The sequence below is a fragment of the Carcharhinus amblyrhynchos genome, chromosome 6, assembly GCF_965287045.1.
Source record: "Carcharhinus amblyrhynchos chromosome 6, sCarAmb.v2.hapA, whole genome shotgun sequence".
In the NCBI taxonomy this organism is placed as follows: domain Eukaryota; kingdom Metazoa; phylum Chordata; class Chondrichthyes; order Carcharhiniformes; family Carcharhinidae; genus Carcharhinus; species Carcharhinus amblyrhynchos.
Genome location: NC_137329.1, coordinates 41,657,181 through 41,675,670, shown reverse-complemented (window position 1 = coordinate 41,675,670; position 18,490 = coordinate 41,657,181). Strand labels below are relative to the sequence as shown.

General features: G+C 41.7%; 1 protein-coding gene across 2 annotated transcripts in view; it reads right to left on the bottom strand.

The window, feature by feature from the left end:
• The window catches only part of lsp1a (lymphocyte specific protein 1 a), a 346,256-nt gene that overhangs the window by 81,501 nt on the left and 246,265 nt on the right, over window positions 1–18,490 (bottom strand). For both annotated transcript variants that reach the window (XM_080190298.1, XM_080190300.1), the window contains exons 3-4: window positions 11,906–12,350; window positions 10,145–10,287 (exon numbers count right to left, since the gene is read on the bottom strand). In XM_080190298.1, the coding sequence (XP_080046424.1) occupies window positions 10,145–10,287; window positions 11,906–12,350 (588 nt within the window). The remainder of the gene's footprint in view (window positions 1–10,144; window positions 10,288–11,905; window positions 12,351–18,490) is intronic.

Genomic DNA, 18,490 nt, shown 5'->3' with positions numbered 1-18,490 from the left:
TTATGTGCATTTTTAAATCAGATTTTGCGCCTTGATTCTGTAGTCCTTAATATCATTGCCTCATAACTACAAAGTCAATTTTGGTCTTGAAATTTCCAAGTGGCCTAACGTCATATGTGTCTGTCTGTGTATATTCAAATTTCTATTACCCTTTGTGGCGCTTCAATTATGCCCCCTTTTGGGCTTCCTTATGTTTTTGTCAACTCTATCAAATCCTTTGATCATCTTGAAACACTTTAATTTAGCCACACCTTAACCCAATGTACTCAAAGGATTACAAACCTTATCTATCTAACCTAACCTCACCTCTGTTTAATTCCTTTAGCCTTGGTACCATTCTGATAAAATTCCATTGCATCCAGATAAAGTCTAATATACCCTTCTTGCAGTGTGAAGACAGAACTAAAAAATGTTCCACGTGGGGTCAAAACAGAACTTTAAAAATTGTAATATAACTCCTGCCCCCTTTGTATTTCAACATAAAACCTGCAATTTTTTGGAACAAGCAGCAATCAGAAAAATGATAAAGGAAAAGAGAGAATGCCGAAAAACAGCAATAACAAAAGGAAATCAGATGAATAATTACTGCTGCTTGATTTACCCAAAAACTTCATGGAATAGGCAACATTCTTTATTATTCATGCCCAATGTGTACACTTAGCATTTATTTAAAATCAACATCTCAGCCGTACACCAATGCAAAGGAACTCATGGAGAGGAAATTTTCCATTCTGCCCGCCATGGGGATTGTAGTGGTTGACGGGTAGACTCAGGAAAAGTCTGTTGACCTCGGGCAGGATTTTCCGTTTCCGGGCATACATGTCAAATAATAGGTCCAACTCCCAAACTGTACCCAACCATGGGACTGTATATGTCAATCACTTGTGTGTGATGTTGCGAACATCCAGAGTGCCCAAATCAAATAATATCACTAAAGTCTTGTTTCTCTCTCCTCACATCTGCACTGCCAAGGCCCTGTGTACTCAGAGTAGCTCATTATCTCCTCCCAGCACTAATGATAAGGACTGTGTCTCTGTCTCATGTTCATGGAGGTTCCTGTTAAAAAAAACAGTTCAAGCCTACAATATACTCTTTTAATTTGCGCTAAAAGCAATGCGGTGCAGGGAACTGTGGTACATGTGTTACCAGACATGGACAGAAAAGAAACTGTGGGTAACAGTAACCTGATGGCAATGCCTGAGGGTATGGTAGTACTTTTGTCATTATGTGACTATATCATAGAATCATAGAAACCCTACCGTGCAGAAAGAGGCCACTGGGCCCATCGAGTCTGCACCGACCACAATCCCACGCAGGCCCTACCCCCACATATTTGCCCACTAATCCCTCTAACCTACACATCCAAGGACACTAAGGGGCAATTTTAGCATGGCCAATTGACCTAACTTGCACATCTTTGGACTATGGGAGGAAACCGGAGCTCTCGGTGGAAACCCACGTAGACACAAGGAGAATGTGCAAACTCCACACAGACAGTGACCCAAGCCAGAAATTGAACACAGGTCCCCAGAGCTGTGAAACAGCAGTACTAACCACTGTGCTACCATGCCGCCCTGAATCAGCATTCAGAGGGTGTGGGTTCCTATCCCACTCCGGCAAGTTGTCAAACTGCATTCAACAAATCTGTCATTGTTACACTAGCATCTGAAAATTTCACCAGAAATGTTGCCAAAGAGTTGAAAATCCTAGTGGTCAGTGGTGTTATTCAAGGGAGGAAAGTTGGCACATCTATTTATACTTGTGTATGCGTGCCTACAGTCAACACTGTATGAGCGACTCTTAATGCCTTGGCTGAGATTCAATACTCACAGGTGATAATCTGTGTTGTTTCTTATCTGCACAGCTCAGGAGCACTCACCCACTGGGAGCATTCCATGTTTCCTCTCTAAGCTAACAATGTCCAATAGCTCATACATTCATCATTAATAGTCAATGTTATTTGTCATACTGACTCCCCATTTTTCACAGTCGCATTTTCACTGCTGTGTCATTACTGATTCATTTCTTTTAATGTATTTTAATCCTGCGAGCTGGTTGGGGTCTCGGGTCTTATCCTCCCACTCTCAACTAAAACACAGAAGATGTTTCAAAGTGTGGAGGGGACGTAGGGCAGATGCTGGAAAATCAGAGCTCAGCTTGTGAGTCACTTCAGCAGATGTTGTGAAATGAGTGGGTGATCTCAACCCCTTTGGGCAAATGCTGAAGTCATATTTTGGACGAGTAACACAGCTACAGTCAGAAAATCTTTCTGTCATATTCACTTGCAACTGCGGTCACTGGAATTACTGAAACTAAATTGGCTTAATTAATTTATACTTTCAATTAGTTTCTGAATGTTGAAATGGCCCACTTGTGGATTGCAGTCTCTATAAATGGAAATAGAGTTTTACTCTATTATGATACCACATGTTCCATTAATAGGATCCCATTTTATTACAGCATATGTTTATTGGCAAGATTCCAGTGCATAGCAATAACTAACGGACCACAGTGCGTGCTTGCAATTAATAAAATACCAATGCGTGCTTATGGGGCAAAACCCCAAATCAAGAATGTGTTTTTTTAACAAGTCATGCAGGTTAGCAACACTGGCCATGCTAAATTCTCCTTCAGTGTAATCAAACAGGCGCTGGACTGTAGCAACTAGGGGATGTTCACAGTATCATCATTACAGTGTGGGCTACTTGTGACACTAATGAATAAACTTAAGATGTCAAAGCATCACAATGTCCTTGAAATCGATGTACATTTCATAAGAATAGTACGATCAGGGGAGCCCTCGATAGTGGACTTCGAATCTCACTTGCAAATGAATGGTGCTGTGGGGAAAAGCAGGTGATGGTTACTGCTAGTGTCTTGGTGTCACATAGGGTGAAATCAGATAAAATCAGTTAAAGTTTAGCGAAAGAGGAAAGAAGGGAAACCTGGGGTCAGGAGCTGGAACTCTGGAGTTGAGTATGCTAAGCCAGAAGCACTAGCCATCAGGGTGGCCTAATCTGGATGCAAGGAGAAACAGGACAGTTGAACTTAGGGAAAACTCATCGTACAGCAGAGATGGCAGGCATTTGCAAAAGACTTAACCCTTACTTCAGGCATTGGGAAGGCTCACCTCATTTGGTCTTATCCAGTGTTAGAATTGGTGTACCTCTGATCAGACATGATTCCTGTCAGCCATTTTAAAAAATTCTTTCATGTGATGTGAGTGCTGCCCGCAATTGTTATCCATTCCTAAACTCCCCTGAACCACATTCTTGAACTGTTGCAATGCATCTAGTGTAGATACTTCCACGGTTATTCCAAGGAGTTCCAGGGTTTTGACCCAGTGATAGTGAAGAAATGCCAACATTGTTCTAAGTCATGGTGAATGACTTGGAGGGGAACTTGCAGGTAGTAGTTTTCCCATTCACCTGCTGCCTTGTACTTCTAGGTGATGAAGGTCAAAGGTTTTATTGATGTTGTCAAAGGTTTTATAGATGTTGTCAAAGGAGTCTTGGCGAATCACTACAGTCCATCTGGTTGATGGTACACACTGATGCCACTGTGCATGAGTGGCGGAAGAGAATGCTTAAGATGGTGGATGGGGTGCCAATCATGCTGACTGCATTGTCCGGATAGTGTTGAGCTTCTTGAGTATTGTTGGAGCAGTATTCAGAATGATAGAACCCCTAAGGTGCAAAAAGAGGCCATTCGGCCCATCAAACCTTCTCCAACAACAATCCCATCCATGCCCTATCCCCATAACCCCACATATTTGCCCTGTTAACTTCCGTGACACGAAGGGTCATTTGAGCACAGATAATCAACCTAACACACACGCCTACCAGGCAAATGGACAGTATTCCATCACAGTCCTAACTTGTTCCTTGTAGATGTTGGGCAGGCACTGGGGAGTCAGGAAATGAGTCACTCTCCTTAAAATTCCCAGTCTCTAACCTGCTTTTATAGCCATTGTATTTGCATAGCTGTTCCAGTTCAGTTTCTGGTTAATGATAACCCCAGGATGTTGGACAGTGGGGGATTTAACAATGTCATTGAATGTCAATGTTCTCTACCGCTGGAGACAGTAATTGCCTGGCATTTGTGTGGCACACTTGTCTAATTTTGAATCATATCTTATTTTGTCGATATAGGAGGCCATGTAGCTTCTGAAAATGGTCCGAGTAACAGTATACCAATGATCATTGTATCTGCCTTAACAGAACATCAGTAGATCAAAGTACATCCACTTACTGAATATCAATGTATTACAGTGGATCGATGAATCAAATTCAGTATATTACAACACGCTGATTATTACAGCCAATGTGTCAGAGCCTGTCCATTAACAGAAGCTCAATGTATCTCACTGGCCCCATTAGCAAGCTGCCTCTCTATCTATCCATTAAGAGGAGGTCAGTGTATCACAATGTAACCATTAGCAGGGCAGTCTTAATGTATCACATTCCACTCATCAGAATGTCACAATGCGGCCAATAGGCTATTCTCTCGAACAGGGTGCAATGGATCCATCTCTCTGCTGACTGCAGAAAGATGTGTCATCTTAACAGGTCACTGATGTCCTTATTAATCAGAAGAATGACATTAATTGAGGTGCTTCCCCAAGGGGGATGTGGAAGAAATTACAGTACATGTCACTGCCTCATTTCTTCTGTACCTCACAGCAATTTACTCAGGGATGTTAACAAATATAATGTCCAGCTGCCATCTCTGCTTGAGATAGTGTTTCATGGTTAACAAAATAATCAATGAGAAAGACTTTGTGAGAAGAAGTGTGACAAGTTGCTAAAACTCAACCTGAATTGTAGCGGCACAGTGGCAAGCTCTGCTGCCTCACAGTGCTAGGGATGCCGGGTTTGATTCCCAGCTTGGGTCATTGGCTGTGTGGAGTTAGCACGTTCTGGGTTTCTGCTGGATGCTCCAGTTTTCTCCCACAGTCTGAAACACGTGCTGGTTAGGTGCATTGGCCATGCTAAATTCTCCCTCAGTGTACCTGAACAAGTGCCGGAGTGTGGTGACTAGGGGATTTTCACAGTAACTTCAGCCTACTTGTGGACATTAATAGATAAACTTCACCAAAAAAAATCTGCAACATTCAAGTGGCTTCACGGCATCCAGTACAAAGCAGCTTGTTCTATTGATGTCCCCATCACTGGACATAACAATATTAACCCCACTGCGGCACAGTATGCAATATACACAGGATGAAGTGGAATAATTCATCGGGATTACTTTAACAACATTTCCATCTCCTCTGGCCTCTACTGCCAAAAGGGCCACAACAACGTTTAACTCATTTCCTGATAAAGTGGAATACCAACACCTTGTCATCCATTGCACACATTATCCTAACTGGAGAATTTATTGTTTTTCATCATTTCTGGGTCAGAAATTTTGAACCTCATACCTAACCTGTTGTAGGAGTACTACCTCCAAAATTACAATGGAAAAGTTCAAGGAGCCACCGCCTCTAGAAATGGGCAATAAACATGACCTTGCCAGCATCATCCACATCCCAAGAACATTTTTTTTTTAAGAAAACCATGCAGTATTGTACTAGCACATCGCGCAATCATAGTTATACTCTGAAGCTTAGTTCTAGCTCCCTGCAAGCAGATGGTGCAGTGAGGTGGCACAGAGGACCATCACATGCTCACACCATCTTAAACAGCACCAGCTGTTAAGCAGACAGTCAAGCACAGGATATCCAGTCACTTGCTGGCACTCTCACATCTCTGCTTTTAGTTTTTTTTCCCAGTCGTTACTCTGTTCTTTCTAGAGAGGGTGGCATAGTGGTTAGCACAGCTGCCTCACAGTGCCAGGGACCCTGGTTCAATTCCGGCCTCGGGTAACTTCCTATGTGGAGTTAGCACGTTCTCCCCAGTGTCTGCATGTGTTTCCTCCAGGTGCTCTGGTTTCTTCCCGCAGTTCAAAGATGTGCAGGTTAGGTGGATTGGCCCTGCAAAATTGCCCTTTAGTGTTAGGAGATTAGCAAGGTAAATACATGGGGTTACGGGGATAGGGCCTGGGTGGGACTATTGTCAGTGCAGACACAATCAGTCGAATGGTCTCCATTCGACTCTAGGACTCCTGCACTCTAGGGATTCTATAGTTAAGTTGCCTTTCGTGATTTTTTAAAAAAGGTTTACAGGATTTTTGTCCTTTTGTGGCAGAGCTTTAGTGTATTATGTTTCCTTTAAATTTCATTTAAAGCACTATTTTCCAGTTCTCCCATGTTTATGCTCCCCATGTTAATCCTAATTGGTTTTTACCACTATGCTTACGAGATGCCCAAAGATCACAAGGTACAAATAGAGATTTCTATTTGAGTTGAATATTTATCAAATTATTTGAATCCAAGCTAGAGCAATAATGAAACATCTAGGCCTAATACTCCACCTACTTTTCTTCATTTCTTGTTCTTACAGACTTACTGTGGATTTACTCTCCTCCAACCACCCCTCTTTGAGTGAAGATTTTATGGTCTTTGCTGATTGCCTCCAGACAGTGATATAATGAATTCCAAGGCTTCTTGCTGTGTATCAACATTCTGATCATGCATTAAAGTCCCATGTGAAATTTTCCTGAAATTATTTCTGAACTTCCTCTTTTCCCTTCCTCTAACGTCATTGATTCACTCAAATTTCCATTCTTCATACACATATACTGGATACAAGTCCACAGATTCTTTCTTAAATAACATTGTGTGGAATGTGTAACATGGAAACAAACCACTTGCGATTCTGGTCCACACAAGCATCCTTCAAACCTCTTCACCAATCTTATCAACACAATTTTATTTTTCTCCCTCCCTCATGTGTTTGTCTAGCTCCATCTTAAATGCACCATTCGTGCACACATGGGTAAATTGATGTTCCTGTCATCTGATACCAATACATGAGCATTTCCAGCAGGGGTCAGTAGATGGATGGCTGAACCTACAAGCGGTTTTAGTTTTTCATCTCTTGTCCATAGGGACAAAGGCCAAAACCTGCTGCCCCTGTTTCAGATCAGCCAAATCATCGCACACTGCAATTCAAAACTAGGAACTTCCAGTATCCAGCCACGGAGTGTATACCCCAAAATTAGGTCAACAGCTCATTTGTTGATCGAGGGAAAACAGGAATTAGGAGCAGAAGTAGGCAAATTTAGCCCTTCGAGCCTGCTCTGCCATTCAATCAGATCGTGCTGATCTCTCCCTGATCTCAAATCCACCTATTCCCCATATCCCTTTTTTTATTAGGAACATATCTATCTCCTTGAAACCATTCAACGATTCAGACTCCACCACGCTATGGGTCAGCAAGTTCCACAAATTCAGCACCCTCTGTGAGAAGTAGTTCCTTCTCACCTCAGTTTTAAATCCACTGCTTCTCAACCTATATCTATAACCTCTTGTTCTAGATTGTCTACATTTACTTTATCAATCCCTTTTAAAATTTTATATATCTCGATCAGATCCCCTCTCCTCCTTCTAAACTCCAGCGAGTACAAGCCCGAACTGTTAAATCTGTCCTCATAAATCAACCCTTTAATCGCTGGAATCAATTAGGTGAACCTCTTCTGAACTGTCTCCAATGCCACCACATCCTTCTTCAAATGAGGTGGCCAAAACTGGACACAATAGTCCAGATGTGGTCTCACCAACACCCTATACAATTGCAACAACATTCTCTACTTTTATACTCCATTCATTTTACTATAAATGCCAACTTCCCATTTGTCTTTTTTTATTACGTGTTGTATCTGCATATTGACTTTCTGCAATTCATGAATAAAGACACTCTCTGCTTGGACGCATTTTGAATCTGAAAGCACAGATAGGAATCACATGTTGGTTTGGTGTTTGCAGCTGCACCCTGAAGTCCATTGAGGAATTGTGTCACAGCGGTTTGGGAAATTTCCCAAACTGAATGAGGGAACTTCAACAAAGACACTACACGCTGAGATACAATCACAGACATTTATGTCCACTCCATACGATGGGGAAGATGACACCAATACAAGGAGCTATTATTGAACAGGTGGCTGTCAAACGAGGAAAGCTAGTTTTATCTGGTTAAAACATCTAAATGAGTTTGTAGAGTAATTATAAAGCAACAAGGAAGTCAACTCATAGTCCTAATTACGTTATTCAGAAAAGGTAAATGTATTTGAGAACTGCCATGGGCTTCACTTTTCTCAAATTGTCATGAGTAAAATATGAAATAGTTTTATCACTTCTTTTAAATGGGGTGTAAAATTTTGGGCAGCACGCTGGCACACTGGGCCAGGGACCCAGGTTCAATTCCAGCCTTGGTCACAGTCTATGTGCAGTTTACACTCTCCCCCCATTTCTGCGTGGGTTTCCTCTGGGTGCTCCAGTTTCCTCCTATAGTCCAAAGATGTGCAGGTTAGGTTGATTGCCCATGCTAAAACTGACCCTAGTAGCAAAGAGATTAGCAGGGTAAAGGTGTGGGATTATGGGAACAGGGCCTAGATGGGATTGTGGTTGGTACAGGCTCGAGGGGCCAAATGGTGGCCTTCTGTACTGTAGGGATTCTATTCACATGAATGTGCTAAGTAGTCATGCATTAACATCACACTGAGTTCGCTGTCTAAGCTTTTGCGATTGATTTGTGAATGACAATGATAGAATCCTCGGAGCAGGCCAATCCCTCTCATCTGCAGAATGACTTACATCTTTGTGAAAGCAATAAAGGAATTATACACCACCTCCACACCCTGCGGGAATTCATGATTCTAACCGCGGCTTTCAATAATTGAAAGTCGATGCATACTTTGAAGTTCCCATGATACTTTTCCACATTAATTCACATGAATGAAAGACTTCTACTTCAACGCAGTGCCAGAAAACTTGGTACTTTGCTCAGCATGTGGAGAATCTAGCCATGAATCCTACCCAGCCATTTAACAAAGCTTTATTCTTTATCTTTAAATTCGGGGATCAAAAAACAGGGACCAGCTGATACACCAGAGGTAAGGGAATGTTTCCAAGTCACCAAGTACTTGTACACAGACTAGAGATTGGTCTCCTACTAATGAAGTAGCACACCGAAACAAGCCAGACTCAGGGAAATATACAAATTTTTTTTTAAAACATAACTTTGGGGTGGAAAATATTTGCCTCCATTTTCTTAAAAAGGAAATTACTGCAGATGCTGGAATCTGAAACAAAAACAGAAAACTCTGGAAAAGTCCCAGCAGGTCTGACAGCATCTGCGGAGAGAGAATAGGGCCAAAGTTTTGAGTCTGGATGACCCTTCGTCGGAGCAGAGGCCTTCATTTCCTTTGGCTGAGGTACATTTCAGCACCCATTTCTTCCTATACTTCGTAGTGTATCCCAACTGGAAACATAAACCATGCTGGACCAATTTCACTTTTACAAGGGGACAACTGATGCAAACAGACAAATTGTTTTTACCCAGATAAAAACTGACCAATTTTGGATTATTAGAGAAAGTCATAGAGTCCCTACAATGCAGAAGGAGGCCATTCAGCTCATTGAGTCTGCACTGACTATAATCCCATCCAGGCCCTATCCCCATAACCCCTTGCATTTACCGTAGCTAATCCTCCTGACACTAAGCGGCAATTTAGCATGGCCAATCAACCTAACCCACACATCTTCGGACTGTGGGAGGAAACCAGAGCACCCGGAGGAAACCCACACAGACACAGGGAGAATGTGCAAACTCCACACAGACAGTGACCCAAAGCGGGAATCGAACAGGGATCCCTGGCGCTATGAGGCAGCAGTGCTAATCACTGTGCCACTGTGCTGCCCATTGCTTATCCTGATAGTGTAGAGAAGTTACAAAATGAGTACAGCTGCAACATTCCTAGTTAGAAATTACACAAAACTCAGGTATACTGGCAGCTGACAGAAGAAATGTGTTTTTACTGATACTACAATAATTCTCATCTGTTGTCCATGTTTGTACTTCAGACGTGAGTGAACAACAATAAAACAAACCGAGTTCAACATAGCAGCTACTCAGTTGGAAAATGGCTGACTTTAAGTTTGGTGAATAAATAGAAAGGGTGCAAACAGAAATGGACAGGTGAAAGGTCATGTCGCTATTGAGATGCTGCTCTAAACAATGTTCTTCTTGCAGAAACGTACCTCAGAATTGTCTTGGTTGTCCTATAGCCATGGTATGATGCCATTTTGTCTTGTGTCGAATCATTATTTTCTTCATCATAAGTGCTGTGCTCAGTCCACTCCATAGTCATGTGGGACAGCTTAACCTCATTTTCTTTTGGTCTCTGAATGACAGGCAATCAAATAAACAGTCAGTGAATTCAGGTTTGAAGCACAACGTTATCATTTATTTTTGGAAGGGGGTGAATTGTTCATTGAATACAGGGCCATCAGTACTGGGGGTTTTGGAAGAATTCCATTTATTCACTCCCTAAAATGAGCGTTAAGCAGCACAAAGTTGAATAAAATGTTAGGACATAAATTCATGTCTCAAGTGCGGCAGCTTCTACAGCATCATAATGTGACAGATCACTTTCCACACCAGCCAACTGTCATCATTGGATGCAAATTGTGGACGGCTGTTTAGCCAGAGCAAATTGGGCTGACTTTTTCAGAACTCCTGTTCACTTTGACCATTAGAGCCAGCAGGGGAACAGATTTTCATGTAAACCTCTTGGGACATTTTTTGTGTCAACTGTATTTTTAAATGATTTTTAAAATTTGATTTATTGCCACATGTTTAGCGTACAGTGAAAATATTGTTTCTTGCACGCTATACAGACAAAGCATACCACCCATAGAGAAGGAAAGGAGGATGCAGAGTGTAGTGTTACAGTCATAGCTACAAAAAGATCAACTTAATCCATTCAAAAGTCTGATGGCAGCAGGGAAGAAGCTGTCCTTGAGTTGATTGGTATGTGACCTCAGACTTTTGTATCTTTTACCTGACAGAAGAAGGTGACAGAGTATGTCCCGGAGGCTGAATTTGATGGAGATCATTGGAGTGACAAGACTGTGTGCTGAGTCAACCCATAAATCAGAGGTTCTCAAATGTTTCAATTGTGGACCACTTGGACCACCTACTTCTCCTACTCTAGCCCCTCTCATCTGTTTTTGTGTTGGCAAACATCAGAACTAATGGAAAGAATGGCACTGCCTTTGATGCAACACCAACAAAGTGATATCTGGTTCAAAGTAGGGAGTTTCAGTCTCATGTCAGGTTCCACGTTGAACTGACTCTTCTTCATTTTCAGCCTCAAAAATGTTCAAGATTGGCTCTAAGTTTTATGTTGGATTGTTACTCACACTTAAAACATCTTGCGCAGGGAGCTAGTTGGGTTGTGTAACATCACAGTGATTGGTATGGCCTTGGCCGTGACATTGTGCATCGGTAACTTGCATTTTGGACCAATCACCGATCAGTTGAAGGACCCTCGCGGACGTGATCAGCAGATCATAAAGGGGAATTGACGAAGAACCTTGAAGGAAAAATGTTTCGCACCCTTACAGTATAAGAGCAAGGAAATTCGGAAAGGCTGAGTTGGTCTGAGAGAGAAGGCACAGACACAACCAGGCAAATGGCCTCTTTCTATGCTATAACAATTCTATAGTTTTGGGCAAGATTTGATTATGTCTGTTACTCTGTAAAACGACAAAGCTTAAGATTCACATATAGTTGTGCACATGAGGGAACATAGAGAAAATGCAACGTCCTGTTCAGATCGAAAGGTTGCTTTCTGGATACACCTACAGGAGATGCTACTGTAAAAGTATAATTAAACATTAGGCAGTATGAGTGCAGTTCCAAATTTCAGACACTCAAATCACTTAGTGAAGTGATCAGCGACACCCAAGAGACTAAGATTGATCAAAAACATGTTAGGATATGTCTTATTCCCTTACCTTCTCTTTCTCCAATTTTCGTCTCTCTTTTTCTATTTTTTCCTGGTCCCGTTGATCTCTCTCTTCTCTCAGATGCTTTAATCTTTCTCTTTCATCGAGATCTTTCTGAGCTTTCTCCATCGCCTCCAACTCCCTTTGCTTCCTTTCACGAGCTCTCTGCTGACGTTTCTCCTCCTCCTGCTCTCTTTGGAGCATTCTTCTTTCCTCTTCCTCAATCTGCCACATTTTCAGTTTACCAACACTGAGCCCCTCCTGATCCTCTTGGCCCTTTCTGTCCCTCTGGGTGTAAGTGCAGCCTGTTTGTGATTCATCCACATGGTCTTCTTCCATCTGCCCCAGCTCCTCCCTACGTTTCTGCCGGCGCTCTTCTCGCCTCTGAGTCCAATCACTGAAGCCCTCATCCTCATCCAGGGTAGAATTGGCTGACTTGCAGTTGAAGTCGTACCTGTAAACATTGAGAGAGAGAGACCTATTACTAAAGATTGCTAATTACTAATGCTTGTTGGTTTCAAATTTGTTACTTTGACAACTTATTATCATGACCATATTCAGTCATCATAAAAACATTTCAAAACTGGAATTATTCCATAGCATTCAAAAAAGTACCCATGTTTCCCTCTTCTCCAAATTCTCCCTTAACTGTTTCCCTCCTGAAGTGATTCATGTCAGATTATAGTCCAATGTGTGTGTCTGAACTTCCAGGACATCTAATGCATCGTTCTTTGTGTATGACTATAGGCCTAGTCAGATCATTTGACCATGCGGGGTAAATTATAGATGAACTTGACCAACAATGAGCGAACCTGGAATCTTCCTGGTGTGAAGCCCTCAGTACGAGACTATAGCAGGAAGAACTTCCTGAAAATGTTATAATCTTGTTAGAGACCTTAACAAAATCCCAGCATCTTGCTTTTACCAATAGAACTGTGTCACAAGATTTAATTTTCTTCAAAAAAATCTTTACCATATATGAAAGACTTAAAATAAGTGCTTTTAAATGAACAATAATGGTTTATAACTACATGTATTGTGCACACAGGTTTACATCTTACTTCCCTCAAGAATTCCCTGATAAGTCCCATTAATATAAAAGTGACTTGGGGAATTCTCTTCATTTCCAACTTTTCTCCAAGGTAAAACTTTAATTTACCATATCTTGACTGTGGATGTTTCAGTCCCTTAATTTTTCCGGTTACTTCTTTAATACTTCAAAGCTAATCAGCTGTTTGCTTTCTTTGGCACAAGACTCAGTGGAGGACTACTGTAGATTCTTCCACTAGTTTGAAACTAGACAATCTTCCTTTTGTTTCTCACACAACATTCAAACTGAGACTATGCCTCACCTGCATTCCACACAGTCAATTAAGAAGTTTTATTTACTCATCTTGCAGCGTTGGTCTGTTGGTCATTTACCATTAACCTTGCCTATCTTCTCTCAGTGAGCTGCAAACCATGTGAGGTTCAAACTGCAACCAAAAACTCTTTCCACAAACATTCAGATAAAGTGAAACTAGTGAACCTTCCTGAGCTGTACCCGTATCCATGACAACAGCCTAGGCTACCCTCAAACTGACCTGCTAAGTTAATTATTCCTAATTTGAATTTTTTTTGATCTGAGACAAGTGGGTTTTTACAAGATTTGCTGAATGCTTTTAAATAATTTAGCTTTTCGATCTCAAAAGAAAAAAAAATCTCCATGGGCTGAACTTCTTTACCAGCTTTGCAGAGGTCATGTCTCCAGATCACCAGCTAAGTAAGCCCACTTGCTGTTTTGTTTACTAGCTGTTAACCTTGACCTCAACCAGTTTAAATGTAATAGACTCCAAACTTGCTTTAATTGCATTTATCACATTTTTCTATTATTAAATGTTAATTCCCAAGACTAAAAGTTATATTCCAAAACACATAAACCGCGAACTAGATAATCACAACAAAAAGGTTCCCAAGTATTTGTCATAACGCAGATAGAATCATGGAAATATGCAAAAGAGGGGGTTTATGATGTTTTATTTTCTTTTTGTAGAGGAACCACTAAAACCATTGTGATGAGCAGGGGGACCCCAGCAGAAAACATTCCTGGACCAATCAGCCCACCTTGTCTATGCTGGCCTACTGAAGGAACAAGTTACCTAGTGCCACACTCCTGCCTTCGTACTGTAGCCCTGTAAATACTCTCTTTTCAGAAAACAACCCAATTCCCTTTGGAAATCCTCAACTAACCCTGCTGCCACCACACTGTCAGGCAGTGCATTCCAGATCCTGATAACTCGCAGCACGAAGAGGTTTTTTGTAATATTGCCATTGCTACTTTTGCCAATTCCTTTGCTCTGTACTCACTGGTTCTCGATCCTATAACCAATGGGAACAGTTTCTCCCCACCTATTCTCTCCAAACTTCTCATGATTTTGAATATCTTTATCAAATCTTCACTCAACATAACTTCTCCATTATTTCCAAGTAACTAAAATTCCTCAACTCTGGAAGATATTCACATTCTGCAACTTCTCTAATGCCTTCACTTCCTTCCTAAAGTGTGGCAGACAGAAGTGGGTACAATTCTCCAGTTGAGGCTGAACCAGGTGTTCTGGGGAAGTTTAACATTACTTCCTTGCCTTTGTATCCCATGCCTCTATTGTGAAAGCCCATGCTGACATCGGCTTTATTACTAGCTCTGTCAACCTACCACTTTCAATGACTTATGCACTTGTACACCCAGGTCCCAATGTTCCTGCACCCAATTTAAAATTGTACCTTTTATATTATCGCTCTGCATTCTTACGACCAAAACGAAATACTTCACACATCTTTGCATTAAATTTCATCTGCCACTTTTCTGCCTATTACATCAAACTATGTTCTTTGAAGTTCTAGACTATCCTCATGGTTCACAATAATTCCAAGTTTTGGATCACCCACACACTTTGAAATTGTGCCTTGTACACCAAGGCCTAGATAATTAATGTGCATCAGAAACAGCAAGGGTGCCAATATTAGCCTCTGATGAACTCCACCTACAAATCTTCATCTAGCTCAAAAAACATCCATCAACCACTACTTGCAATTTCATGTTGCTCACCCAATTTTGTGTCCATGTTACTACTGTGTCTGTTATTCCATGAGTTCTAACTTTGTGAACAAGTCTGGTATGTGGCACTTTGTCGTTTGGAAGCTCTTGTACACCACATCAATACAATATCTTCTTCGACCCTCCCTGTTACCTCATCAAAAGACTCAAACAGATTAATTAAAATGTCTTTAGCATTTTCCCGAGTAAACATTAATTTTAGTCCTGAATGATCATTTCTAAAAGCTTTCCCACCACTGATGTTAAGCTGACTGCCCTGTATGTGCTGAATTTATATTTACATATCCTTTTTTTTGAACAAGGGTGCAACATTAAAGATTCTCCAGTCCTTTGGCATTGCACTCAAGTCAAAGAAAGATTGAAAAATGGTACCCAGTGTCAGCACATTTGTCACTCTCACTTCCTTCTAAATCCTATGATGCATCTCATTCTGGTGCCTTTTTAACTTCTAAGTACAGACAGCCTCTGCAACATCCCAATATCAAAATTGAACTTTAAGCATCCAAACTACTTTCTCTTTCACATCGATCTGAGCAGCCTCTTCCTCCTTCATCAAGGCAGACGCAAATTATTCATTTAGTACCTCAGCCGTGCTCCCTGCCTCCATGTGCAAATCCCATTTTTGACCACTAATTTGCCCTGCCCCTCCTCTTAACATTCTTTTACTATTTATATGCCCATAGAAGATTTTTTTGGATTCCATTTTGTGTTAGCTGCCAGCCTCTTCTCATACTCACTCTCTGCTTCTTAGTTCAAGCCCAGTCAAGTATATTTGTGCAATCTCTTCTTTATAGTTTGTTGGTCAGTTAGTTTTTCCTGCCAATTGTCGTTTCCCTTTTATCTGGGCCAGATCTATTCATCCCCCTGAAGTTGGCTTTTCCCCCAGTTAACTAATGTTACTCTGGATTGCTCTTGTATTTTTCAATAGCCAACTTAAATTTTATGGTGCAATGATTACTGTTTCCTAAATATTCACCGACAGACACTTGGTCCACTTAGTTCACCTCATTCCAAAGAAGCAGGTGCAGCAAAGCCTTCTTTCTAGTAAACGTATTGCTGTTGAAAATTTTCCAGAATGTTCTTGGAATTTCTGTTCCTCTCTGCCCTTTGCACCATTACTATCTCAGTCTATATTCAAATATAGAAAGTTCTCCATTATAATGATTCTATAACTCTTGCACCTCTGCGAAATTTTGGCGGGAATTCTCTGAACGCTCACGCCAACAGGATTCCAGGTCCTATCAGCAGTGCAAGCCTTGCTATAGGTTTCCCCGTGGAGTGGGGTGACTCCAATGGGCAATGCGGCCGCATTGTGGCACAGTGGTTAGCACTGCTGCCTCTTAGTGCCAGGGACCTCGGTTCGATTCCTGGCTTCAGATCATTGTCTATGTGGAGTTTGCACATTCTCCCCACGTGCATGGGTTTCTCTGAACGCTCCAGTTTCTTCCCATAATCCAAAGATGTGCAGGTTAAGTGGATTGGCCATGCTAAATTGTCCCTTAGTTTCTGGCAAACTAGCTAGGGTAAATGCATGGGGTTATGGGGATAGGGCCTGCGTGGATTTGAGGATGGTACAGACTCAATGGGCCAGATACACGCCTCCTGCACTGCAGAATTCTATGCCAACTCCTGCCACTGAGAAGAACTCTGAGGGGAAGCTAGAGAATCTTGCCCTTCCTTGTAGATTTACTTAAATGTTACTTAATAAAACACTGATCAATACAAAACAGTAATTTCAAATTTTTTTTTGCACTGTCTATAACAGTATTGGATCTGATATATGAAAATATAATGACAAGAATAATTCAATTTAAGCACAGTATCATTTAACGATCTTCAGCATTCAGCTCCTATTCTAAGCAGTATCTCTGTTAACCTCGAGTAGATCTTATGCTGCAATTGTACTGCACCCAACTGTTTGTCCCCAGTAATACTTCATATCAGTGCTGTTGCACAACATGAGGTAAACGGTCCAATTTAAAAATTCCATTGCGAGGTTCCTGTTTATACAGTCACCTGAAGGTTAGTCAAAGTATCAAACTTTGACAAACAAACAAAGAACAAAACCCCATTAATTCAAACCTCTCCTGTTCATTCTCCCCACTCTATGTGAATGAAGTCAATTTGGTAAGAGATAAAATGAAAATTAAATCTGTTTCAAAATATTCCAAAATCATATCTTTACTTCTCACTTTATTTTAAGCTGTGGACAAAATTGCAAATCTAAAACGGACTTTGATAACTGCTGTTTGAAAGGAACTTTGTGTGTATGCAAGTACAATCATGTGCGCACATGCACACGTGCAAATGCACGTGTGTGTGTGTGTACACGTGTGAATGTATGCGTGCGTGTGCAAACAAACACATACACCATTTCTGGACTGGGGATTCTAACTTCAAAGGATAGCCAGCTTCTGCTGACTTGGAGGCAATCTCTGAGAGGCAAGACCACGGTCGCTTGTAGTGAGTCTACAAACAGATCCAGCAGTTAGGCAACTGTTCGCTTTAAGCTCAGCTCCCTTTTTTGCATTCCCAACACTAATCAGTCTCCAGCTGACAATCACTGCTTCATAGTAAAAATCAAAATGCAAATACAGCTCCCTCTGGCACTGTTTTCCATCAAAGGTGGACTTGTTTAGACTGTAAAAGTCAGATGAATGGACCTGACATCCTAGAACAATACAACCAGATAACAGGTAATGTGATGGAGGGGGTTTGAGAGAAGTTTGTTTGCTGGAGCAGATGAGTGAAGGAGCAGAGAGACAGATAAGAAATTATCTGTTAAAAACCTGTTTAAATAAGTTTAAAGCACTTTTGTAGTAAGAACTTACCTTGCAGAACTGTTTAAATCAGTTAAAAGCATTTTTGCGGGCTTTTTGTATCTACTGCTTTAAGAATTCTAAGGGAGTGGACAGCAGGGAGTTGTGGGGGAGCAGGCTTTAAAACAGCGCCAGGTTTAAAAGGAGGCCTGGTGTAGACAGCGGACAGCATCGGAGCAGGCAGTGGAGTGAGAGGGAAGCAGAGTGAGCTATTAGGGCTTAGGAGCAAAAGGGCTGGGGAGAAAAAGGGCCAGGTAAGTTCGTGTTGAAATTTTCAATATTACTACAGTGAATAATGGAGGGGCATGTGATGTGTTGTTTCTGTATGATGTGGGAGCTGGTGGACCCCAGGGTCCTTCCCAGTGACCACGTCTCCAGTAAGTGCAGGTTGCTGGAGGAGCTCCAGCTCAAGGTAGATGAGCTGGCCTCTGAGCTACAGACACTGAGGCTCATCAGGGGGAGAGAGGGTGCCATTGTCAATGGGGTGCAAGTGACATCCACCCCCCCTAGACTGGCTAACTCTAAGGGTCAGGAACAAGAGGGGGCTGCTGAGAGGAGGAATGAGGGTGGGGAGAGGAGGAAGGAGGGTGGGGAGAGGAGGAAGGAGGGTGGGGAGAGGAGGAAGGAGGGTGGGGAGAGGAGGAAGGAGGGTGGGGAGAGGAGGAAGGAGGGTGGGGAGAG